This window comes from Rhagoletis zephyria, unplaced genomic scaffold (assembly GCF_001687245.7).
Source record: "Rhagoletis zephyria isolate East Lansing unplaced genomic scaffold, Rhagoletis_zephyria_1.1 Rzeph_scaffold_12317, whole genome shotgun sequence".
Lineage (NCBI taxonomy): Eukaryota > Metazoa > Arthropoda > Insecta > Diptera > Tephritidae > Rhagoletis > Rhagoletis zephyria.
The window spans coordinates 6,179-17,530 of NW_016169391.1; the positions used below are offsets into that span (position 1 = coordinate 6,179).

Here is an 11,352-nt window from a genome sequence, read left to right on the forward strand (position 1 = left end):
CAGGTCGGGGAAGTTTTTTTTACCGTGAAATTGAACTGTGAAAGCACGAACGAAAAGTTGAGCTGTTGATTAACAAAGCTATTAGCTGTTCGGAGGCAGCGTAAAACTGTAGCTTTTTGTTGTTGTGGCATCATAAAAATTTCCCAAGTTTTTGAGGACTGATGCTCGAATGACAGTACTTGGGCAGATATGAATCTGGGTCATTACGTAGACCCGATGTCCTGGAAACGTCACTATAGTCCCTCCGTGACATCATCAAAGCGCAGACCACAAATCGGAGAAGTTCGGCCAAGCACTAGCAAAGCACGCATTATCTTGAAAATTTCTACATTGTAATTTGCCTAAATGTAGGCAACATCTTGAACACTTTTTATATAGTTTGCTATTATAAAAACTGTGTAAAATTTTTATACTAAAAATAGCATCAGGTTTATTTAATTTTCTAAAACAGACCATCAGAAAATAAAGCAGTTAGTGGTTCTACTTAAAGCTACTTATAAAAGTAAAAAACGCAAGGGAACGCAAACGAATGAACCGTATTCCCTTGACACGAACTATATTTACAGATTTCGTAGTCTCTTAAAGAAAAAAGACTTAGGATTCGCAAAACGATGTTTTTTATTTAAAGTCGTCAGAATTGCTTTCAAATCGTATGTGTATATAAATACCTATACGATAAATTGAAATCCCTGCATATCTACTACTGCAAAAATTCATTGATTTGTTTTCAAAAATACGTCGCTTTTTAATCTTTTAATTTTCATGTTGTAACGAATTTCATTGCAATGGGGTATAGTCATTGCGCTGGGTATGCAGTTACAGTTGCATGGCTATACTCAATCCCGACTCTTGCGTCCTCGTTCGCGCACTCTGGGCAACGTGAGCAACCCATGTGCGAGATGCGGTAACCACCACCTACCAGCTGAGCTATTCAAGTTCGGCGAAAAAAGCTGATAAAGAGCTTATATCAACTCTTATCCAAAATTGGGTGCCTTTACGCATGTATGACGACCCAATCTATGCACATAAGTGCACTGCCCAACCCACGAGAGAGGCGACTGCCACATGCACCAACTATAGCGAAATCAGCTGCTACAGCAACAAATCAGCCTCTTAAACGTCGCATAGAAGGCCTATGAAAAACTTTAATAGACACAATTTTGGATATAAATTTATTTATTCAAATGGAAATGTATACGTTAGACGTGAAATAAACATCGAAAAAATACCATTTATCTACCTAGTACTCATATTTTACACGACAAAGTATTGTATATGTATATTCAATACTAGTGTATGTATGGCTGATATAGGTTTTTATGAGCTTTTCATAAGCAGCCAGTATCTCGCTCACTTTGTTTGGGTACAAAAACATACACATACATATTAAGCGAATTACAATAAACAATTTGCCCATAATTGCATTAATTTCAGGATTTTTTTTTACAATTCTTCGGGAAGTTATGGGAATGTAGAAAATATTGACAAAACAAGTACAGAGCTATATTTTTACTTTCATATCGACGGCTGAGTGGAAGATCGACCTATCTCGGCTGCCAGTTCGAAAACGCTCTATCTAAAAAAACTTTTCAAGAACGCACTATTNTTTGCATTAATTTCAGGATTTTTTTTACAATTCTTCGGGAAGTTATGGGAATGTAGAAAATATTGACAAAACAAGTACAGAGCTATATTTTTACTTTCATATGCTGGCTTCATTTAGGAAACTCATTTTGCCACACTTGTAACAAAAATCAATGTATGTGCTAAAATTTTCGATTTAATGTTGGTTTATAATTCGCGCCTTATTTCACACATTAATTTGTTTAATATTTTTCAATAGTTTGTTTGGGACCAGCCAGTCCAAAACCTCCGAAAATGTATGATGAAGAGTTAAAAATGGGTGCGTTCAGAAATGTATCAGTATCTTTTATTTCTAAACTATAATTGATGCAAATGTCTTATTTACGCAACTAAGTTCCAATTCGACTTATAACCGTGGTTGCGTATATTTGACATTTCTATCAATTATAGTTTAGAAATAAAAAGAGACTGATGCTTTGGCTTGATGCANATTGCATTAATTTCAGGATTTTTTTTTACAATTCTTCGGGAAGTTATGGGAATGTAGAAAATATTGACAAAACAAGTACAGAGCTATATTTTTACTTTCATATCGACGGCTGAGTGGAAGATCGACCTATCTCGGCTGCCAGTTCGAAAACGCTCTATCTAAAAAAACTTTTCAAGAACGCACTATTTCAGAATTTTATTGAAAAACACCCTATCTCAAAATTCGATTCAAAAACGCCCTATCTTACTTCAAAATGTATTGAAAATATGCTGATATAGGGCGTTTTTGAATCGGCAGCTGAGATAGGGCGTCTTTGAAACGAATTCTGAAATAGGACGCTCTTGAAAAGTTTTTTGAGATAAATTGTTTTCGAACTGGCTGCCGAGATAGGTCGATCTTCCACTCAGCCATCGATATGCTGGCTTCATTTAGGAAACTCATTTTGCCACACTTGTAACAAAAATCAATGTATGTGCTAAAATTTTCGATTTAATTTTGGTTTATAATTCACGCCTTATTTCACACATTAATTTGTTTAATATTTTTCAATAGTTTGTTTGGGACCAGCCAGTCCAAAACGTCCGAAAATGTATGATGAAGAGTTAAAAATGGGTGCGTTCAGAAATGTATCAGTATCTTTTATTTCTAAACTATAATTGATGCAAATGTCTTATTTACGCAACTAAGTTCCAATTCGACTTATAACCGTGGTTGCGTATATTTGACATTTCTATCAATTATAGTTTAGAAATAAAAAGAGACTGATGCTTTGGATTGATGCAATTCTGAACGCACCCAATATATTTACGTGGTAGAAGTCAAGTAAGAGATTGGGCATGACCAAACAAATCCCAAAGGCGTTAACTTAATTGTGTTGAATTACAATTGATAGACAAAATGTTTATTATTATCTGCCGTTTGCACCCATCTAAATTCGAATATTAATTAACTGCTGGTGGTGCCGGTGGCGGCGGTGGTGGTGGTAAACCGTCATTGGGATCTTGCCTTTGNGTCCGAAAATGTATGATGAAGAGTTAAAAATGGGTGCGTTCAGAAATGTATCAGTATCTTTTATTTCTAAACTATATTTGATGCAAATGTCTTATTTACCCAACTAAGTTCCAATTCGACTTATAACCGTGGTTGCGTATATTTGACATTTTTATCAATTATAGTTTAGAAATAAAAAGAGACTGATGCTTTGGCTTGATGCAATTCTGAACGCACCCAATATATTTACGTGGTAGAAGTCAAGTAAGAAGAGATTGGGCATGACCAAACAAATCCCAAAGGCGTTAACTTAATTGTGTTGAATTACAATTGATAGACAAAATGTTCATTATTATCTGCCGTTTGCTCCCATCTAAATTCGAATATTAATTAACTGCTGGTGGAGCCGGTGGCGGCGGTGGTGGTGGTAAACCGTCATTGGGATCTTGCCTTTGCGAACGCCGTTTTGTATTTGTTAATTTCATAATCGATTCTGGTCTTATGAAATACATAAGCACAGCAAAGAGCATAAACATTGTCATCATAGTAAAATTGCTGCCCTCATTGCCATTGCCAGCCGTAGCAGTTTCGCGTACACGGCCAGATACTGCAAAAGGATAAGAAAGCCCGTTACAATTCTCAAGAAAATGAATGTGAAAATATTAAAAAAAAAAGCTTACCATCAATGCATTCCGTGTCGGTGCAATGATTTTGACTCTGGCGAATCTGTTAGAAATGAAGTTTAATGGATAAACTACATCTGTGAAAATATTCAATCATGTTTAAAAGTTTGCACTCACCATCGCCAAAAGACGTTGCATAGCATACTCATGCGACCACACGCATTCGCAACCATCGAATTCATCGCCCATTTTTGTTGTGCGTTGGCGTTTGTGGCGTTTTTTTTACTGCAGTTGTTCGATCAACTACATAAATATAAAACAAAAAAAGTAATAATTACCGCCGACAGTAACAATAAAAAAATATATATAGATATGAATATATGTAAACTGGGAGCTGTTTATCCAACTTGTTGCGATTTAAGTTCCCTAAACAAATATAAGTACATATGTACATACATACATAACTGACGTGTCCTAAGTATCCGATTAAATAAAATAAGTAAATTTATTTAAAATACGCTTAGTTACATACTTAAGTATGTATATATGTACAAGTCCTACTTAAAAATATCATTGGCTTGCAGAAGAAGGTTTAGATGCATATGTACATACAAAGAAAGATATTCAGGCAGGTTCTGCAATTCATTTCGGTTGAAATTCGCTCAGATGTGAATTGCAGAGTCTGCCTGATTTTTTTAAAGTAGCACCTATTCGAAATGTTCAAATTTTTGTATTTCTTGGGCGTAACCAAGGCACATTAAACAGGTAGTATCAGTAGAGCAAAAACAACATTTGCGTGTATTTTGTTGTTGCTTCTGGTATCGAAAGTGTCAAAAACTGTTCTGAATTTTTTCTTCTAAATCAAAGCGTGCCATGTGAAATACAAAAAATTATAAAAAATAAAAAATAAAAATTGGAAAAAATAAAAATTGATGCAACTTTCTTTCCTAGTAAATTTGTTTACTTCTCGAAGCATTGATCCATCCTTTGCAAGGCCCAGTAATCAGCGGTCGTGCTGCCGAGTTGGGCGAACGTTCCAAAAGCTGCTATTCAATCGCTTGTTTTGTATGGAAAAAGGTTTCACATGCAAATGGATTTTAACAATTCAGAATTTTTGTGAGAAAAAATTAAAAATATTTGACATTTTCGAGACCAANTAACTCTTCAGTAATAACAACTCCAACCAACTGACTGATATTTTTTTTAATTTTGCTTACTTGTCTCGTGTATAAAGTAATTAAAGCCTTTACCCACATTTCGTTTTTCTGAATACATATTAGCAAATGTAGCGCATATATGTATGTACACGTCTTCGTTTAACTGATAAAACGGTTTGTTGAATAGGAAAGGGACACATCAGAAAAAATACTTGATTTAACAAACAAGTGTTAATGATTGTGGTTTTAGTTGTTTGTTCTTTTGCATTTTTTGAATTTTCGCCTTATTTTAATTTGTTTCTCAACAAAAGATAAGCAAAACAAAATAAAATCGAAATACGCTCGTATTCACGTCAATGTTTAATAATGCTACAGGAATTTCCAACCTCAATTTTTACCAGTAAAGTATGAAAAATGGATTTAATGCATATCGCGCATTTACTTCAATAGTGTCACAACTCAAAAAAGCAACATTCGAGGAAACGGCTTTAAAGTTTTGAATTTACATATCGATGGTCCTGTGCAATAACGACACTATTCAAAACTCTACTACTGTTAAATGGCTCTTGTCTCTAATCCTTGTCTAATCCATTTCCAACCCTTACTAAAGTAAGCAGTAAGGATTGCTAAAGTAAGTGCAAAAGATTAGACACGGATTCGACATTAGGACATTGCCACTAAACAGTAGCAACAGTTTTAATCAGAAACGTGAACCGGATGAAAAAATTTGTTTGGTTCGGTTCAGCGGGTCGAACCGTTTTTTGCACTTTTGGATTGGTTCGCCAAAGCGGTTTTTTTGGTCTTTGAACCGGGGTTTCGGTTCGGTTAACGGTTCGAAAAACAAAAAAAGTTTAAGTGTCAAGTGTCAGGTGCAACAACGCGCAAGGTTAAGGGTATGAGATGGGTTGCCTTTACATTTGATATTGTCACATGGTAAACAAACATGATGGGTATTACCATGTTTACCCAAAAGAAAAAAAAGTGAGTACATTTATCTATTGAAAATTGGTTGAGACGAACCTTTCAATATTTATAGAAAGTGGTTCGGTTTTCGGTCGGATCAAACATTTGTGAAACATTTCGGTTCGGTTAATGGTTCAGTTAATTAATAGAAAAAAGCGGTTTTCCGGTTCAAAACCGGTTCGGTTCAAAACCGGTTCACGTCCCTGGTTTTAATTGTTTGAATTGTGTCGTTATTGCACAGGACCATCGATATGTATACTCCCATAGTAAAAATTAATACATATTTTGTTATAGCGAAATACTGGTAATCGATACAGCTTTGAATTTTGACAACACATAGAAGAAAAGGTAGCGGCAATTTCTGCACATTTAGCTCGATATTTTATTTTTGGAGTTGTGATACTATTGAAGTAAATGAGCGATATATGAACTCATATGTACATATGTACATATGTGTGTACATACATACATACATACTCAGTAAGTATACACACACATATATATAGATGCATATACCCTTGTGGTCAACTAATTAAGTTAGTAACATTTTAACCAGTTTAGTTTTATTATATATTTTTGTATGTGTTTATTTAATTTTTATTATTTCCTTATAAAAGTCTATAGACTGCTATAGCAGCTCATTATATAAACCATTTACTTCAATACAAAACTTGAGTTAATCATGCGAAATTACTGCTTCATTTTCAATGTTGTTAAAAATTCCATAGATGTATCGATTACTAGTATTCCATTTTTTAACTCGGGTTTTGCTTTTTTGAGTTATGACACTATTGAAGTAAATAAGCGATATTTATAACAAGAACCATATAAATCCACATTTCACTTTCGCAGACGGGGCTTAAAAGAAAGTTCGAGCATACTTAAAATAGAAGAAAATAAGTAAAAATCAGGCAAGCGTAAACAGCCTCAATGATTTTTGTTCAAAGTTTAACATGTGGAGTGCTCGTTATAAAAAAAAGTAATGAACTTTAAATAATCATAAATAATCAAAGGAAAAATAGCAAAAACTGGTCAAAATGTCGCTAACTTAATTAGTTGGCACCAAGTGTAAATATATCACTTGAATAAACAATTTTCTGTACATACATATGTATGTATATATGTATGTAGCACATTCGTTTGTTTTATAAGACCATTTATTTGTTTTGAGTTCATTTTTGTATATGTCTGATAAGGCTATATATGCTGTTACTTTAGCTCTGTTTATTTTAATCCTGAGTAAAAAGGTCCCAGTGCGAATTTCTGTTTCAAAAAGGAAATAACCCTACCTGGCATCATAAGTATGTTCGGGCTACGTAATAAACCCCAATATTGCAGCTAACATTTAAAAAATGGGTAGATAAATGAAACACATCATTTGAAGTCACACAATTCGAAATTATAGTTTAGCTCATCTTCTGTAACTAATACAATTCCACCTAATGCAACAGAATTACAAAGTCGCAAGGCGAACCATGTTAGAACGATTAATATGAAAAACAAATTACGTAACCGGAACAACCTGGAGTATATCTGGCCAAGGACTGTCACTCCAGCAACACTCCCCAAAATTTCTTTGATGAGTTGTTTATGCTGTTACAACAACAATTTTATAATATAATTAAGTACAAGCAATTAAAATCTTAAAATAGATCTCTACATAATTAAACTTACGATAATTTACGTAGGGACTGGCGCAACCTAATTTGATTCAAGTTAATACTTTTAATGATTTAAGTATAGCTGCCATAGAACATCAAAATTTCACTCGTTTTAACAGAACAAGAATTCCACAATGGTAAACGGCTGGAGTGTCAGTTCCTGGCCCGGTATATGTATGTAGATCTTAGTCGTTCTTTTTGCGCAGACCCGACCGGTGTGGGAACGTCGCTAGACTATGAATATGAGCAAGCATTACGCAGTCAATTTCTTACTGTATATTTGCTATTGCCTATCGTCATCAATAAATCATAGATCCAAATCGCTTAATTTGTTTGCTGGTACTACTACTAAAAATGTGCAAATTACACATTTAATATTTCACGAGTTTTTCATATCAATAATAGAGTTTAATAATAAATGAATATCATTTAAATATTACTTGCCTCTCATTTTCAACTCAATTCAAAATAAAGCGATTCTGTTTGAAGCCAATTATTTAAAGATTGCTAGTTGCTTACGACCTTCGAATTTACATACGTATGTATGCATACTCCCATAGTAGGTAAAAATGAATACCATATAAACATTTTGGCGTACGTTCGAAAATAACCTTCAATATCCAATACGAATATCGAACTGGAACGAACTCATAACCAACCTTAGTTTTCCAACGTTCCTAGTATATTGGAAATACATTCGAGATGGGTTCGAAAAAAATGAAAGCCATAGTAACAAGAGAGGAAGTGAAATCTAGCTCATTTTCTAAGGGAAATATCATGATTCAATAATAATAATAATAATAATAATAATTGAATCATGGGGAAATATAAGACAATCACTCTCTCTTATTAAAATTTTAATTCGATAATGCGCTGGTTTTCGAATTCATAACGAAGGAAAAAAACATTGGATAACGAAGGTTCCGTTTTGCTGGAGAATGGCCTAGTTCTCGAATCGAATACTAACCTATTCGACATTCGTTATCGAAGGTGCGACTAGAAAAAAATGTTAGTTTTCCGATCATTTTCGAATTGTTAATCAAGCCCAATGTTTATTGCGTAGTTACATATCGCTACTTTAATTCACAAAGGCCCTAACCAACACTTTTTGTAACTTTTACCGTAGATGTACGTGGATTATGTGTTGCCGGAGAAGTGGGGCAGAACTTCTTTATGCGTAGGCAGCCTTCGGCCGCGCTAAAGGATTATAGCCCTTACTACTTAGAATTCTCCTTTCTGTGTTGCCGGAAAAGTGGGACAGAACTGCTTTCTGTGTAGGCGGTCTTCGGCCGCGCTTAGGGATTATAACCCTTACTACTCAGAATTTTCCTTTCTGTGTTGGCGGAGAAGTGGGTAAGAACTTCTTTCGATGTAGTTTTTACCGTGGATCCACGGTAAAAGTTACCATGGTGCGTGTAAGTAGATACTCCGAAAAATGTATTCACATATGCCGAATTTCCAATAAAAAGATAAGCCATAATAAAGAATGTTTGCTATTATTGTCCTCGTCACCCTACGTCATATTTTTTTATAGTTGCGTTCCAGATGCTTCACGATTTGCAGGTTTTTACAGGAAGCCGTTTCAGGTGACCACCTACCTTAAAGTTTATTATTGGAGAAAACAGCTGTTCTTGCAAATCTTGTAAAACCTGCAAATCGTGAAGCATCTGGAACGAACTCTATATGAGAAGCAAAACTAATAATTTATTTTAAACGTTCAAAGACTTATAAAACTCTACAAGTTTTGGAAAACATCATTAGGAACTTTCTAAAATATGTCGACTACGTATCAAGTGTTGGTTCAATGCATTGTCGTATTAATATTCCTTTTTTAAAACAAAAAAGCATTGCTTACAACATTAGGTATACCTTCTATATATTACATGTTTGTAATAGTCATATAAATCCAGTTTTAGTCACCTGCTAGGAAACATATGCACATGCATACATATGTATATCGGGAGTATTTCACTTGCACAATTTCTTTTTTACCTCTTTTAATAGCCTCAAATTTAGCTGCAGTATCGATTGGGTGGTTTTCCAGTTGCTCCTCCAAGCCTACGTTTTTAAATCCAACTTGATTCCTTCACAGTAAGCTGATGCAAACTCTTCAATTACACGTACCAATGATTTTCCGTTTTCCTTCAGTATTCACAAAATTTTCGCTAATTTTATACTCCCTAGATTTGTGAAAAAATTATCACAAATTTACGATGTATGTGTCCAAAAGCAAAGGAAAACAAAACAACAAACCCTGAAACCTTTTTGCGAAAGAAAAGAAAATGAGGAAATACGAAATATTAGTTTAGAGTTGCCTCGTCCACCAATTATTTAAAACGATTGTTAAGACATCGATAATAAATATCCTTAATCGATGCATTACATTTTTTATAAATTTAACGTTGTGAACTAATGATTACTTAAAGTATTCCTCAGTAACGATTTGAAAAAAGTTCCTCTCCGAGTCAGTTAAATACTCGTTAACGGCATTTAATGAACATTAAAGTTAAGTAAAGAAAACCCTTTACTAAACTCTTTAACGCATGATTTTGAAATTTTTTGTTTGTTTCCAATTAATTTCAATTTCGATAACGTTGCTGTAACAGTGGCAATGGCCCAGTGAGCAGAGCACTTTTAGTGCCATTCGCGAGATCCGAGTTCAATCCTCGGCTACGGTTTTTTTTATTTTTTAATAAATTTTTTTTCTTTTAATTTGTAAGTNAAAGTATTCCTCAGTAACGATTTGAAAAAAGTTCCTCTCCGAGTCAGTTAAATACTCGTTAACGGCATTTAATGAACATTAAAGTTAAGTAAAGAAAACACTTTACTAAACTCTTTAACGCATGATTTTGAAATTTTTTGTTTGTTTACAATAAATTTCAATTTCCATAACGTTGCTGTAACAGTGGCAATGTCCCAGTAAGCAGAGCACTTTTCGTGCCATTCGCGAGATCCGAGTTCAATCCTCGGTTACGGTTTTTTTTTTATTTTTTAATAAATTTTTTTTCTTTTAATTTGTAAGCTTTATTGTTCAAAAAATAAATATTTTTTTATGTTAAGAAACTTTTTTGATTTAGCTTTTTTCATTTGTCACTTTCATTTTCCCAAGTTTTTAGTTTTTCTTATAAAAAAAAATATTTTTTAATTTCGTTTAGTGTAAAAAAAATGTATTATTAACGATAAATAGAATAACGCTATTCCTCTCGTTAGCAGATCTTTCAATTAGTCATCCGCAATACATAAAGGAGCTTTCAAGATAGTTGCAGGAATATAAAGACTTTTATCTTTCGAAGGACTGAGATGAGTTGAAAGACAGATGCCAGAATTGCACTGTTAGTGGTTTGGCTTTTTTTAGCAAACAGATTGTAAAATTTAAATGAAATAAAAAGTTTCCTTTTTAAAAAATATTGTAGAATTTATAAATAAAATAAAATTAGATTAAAAAAGGAAAAAAAATAAATAAAATAAGTTTTTAAAAATTTAACAAGAAAATAAAATAAATAAAAAAAAGGAAAAATAAAATTTCCCTGCCGTAGGACCCGAACTCGGATCTCCCGAATGGCACGCCAGTGCTCTGCTCACTCAGCCAATGCGACTGTTGAGGGAGTGCGCAAAAAATGATATAAGTACTTATTTGATTTCAAACTGAACGAAAAAAGAGAATGATGCCACACAAAGAGGCCGAAACTGGAGTCATACTTAAATTTTTCATTTCATAATTTTTGACTCTGAGAGGAAACATTAATTAACTGATTTAACGATCATTAGTTAAGTGCCTGTTAGAGCTAATTTAAGGAACGTTTCTGAGTGCGGCTGTAAGACCCTAAAAGTTAAAAAAAAATTTAAGTTTAAAATCATAAAATTTATTTAGTCCCCTTTCAGAC

General features: G+C 33.7%; 1 protein-coding gene across 3 annotated transcripts; it reads right to left on the minus strand.

Moving 5' to 3' along the window:
* Positions 1 to 2,487: 2,487 nt before the first annotated feature.
* Positions 2,488 to 9,751, minus strand: LOC108377568 (small integral membrane protein 14). Of its 3 annotated transcripts, none has more exons than XM_017633835.1 (5): positions 9,461 to 9,751; positions 3,865 to 3,990; positions 3,745 to 3,790; positions 3,515 to 3,671; positions 2,488 to 3,079 (listed from the first exon to the last, which is right to left on the minus strand). In XM_017633835.1, the coding sequence occupies exons 2-5, from the start codon at positions 3,934 to 3,936 to the stop codon at positions 3,016 to 3,018; spliced, it is 339 nt and encodes a 112-aa protein (XP_017489324.1). In that variant the 5' UTR covers positions 3,937 to 3,990; positions 9,461 to 9,751; the 3' UTR covers positions 2,488 to 3,015. The 3 variants fall into 3 exon arrangements, with proteins under 3 accessions (XP_017489324.1, XP_017489325.1, XP_017489326.1); XM_017633836.1 differs by lacking the exon at positions 9,461 to 9,751 and adding an exon at positions 4,395 to 4,435; XM_017633837.1 differs by lacking the exons at positions 2,488 to 3,079; positions 9,461 to 9,751 and adding an exon at positions 4,395 to 4,435 and having other exon boundaries at positions 3,096 to 3,671.
* Between the last annotated feature and the right edge of the window lie 1,601 nt (positions 9,752 to 11,352).

What these genes read in the sequence shown, in the direction of transcription:
- LOC108377568 (XM_017633835.1), bottom strand. Translation starts at nt 3,936, where the DNA reads ATGGGCGATGAATTCGATGGTTGCGAATGCGTGTGGTCGCATGAGTAT. An exon ending in TGCAACGTCTTTTGGCGATG is followed by an intron (nt 3,791 to 3,864) that starts GTGAGTGCAAAC and finishes CATTTCTAACAG; the next exon opens with ATTCGCCAGAGTCAAAATCA. An exon ending in CGACACGGAATGCATTGATG is followed by an intron (nt 3,672 to 3,744) that starts GTAAGCTTTTTT and finishes ATCCTTTTGCAG; the next exon opens with TATCTGGCCGTGTACGCGAA.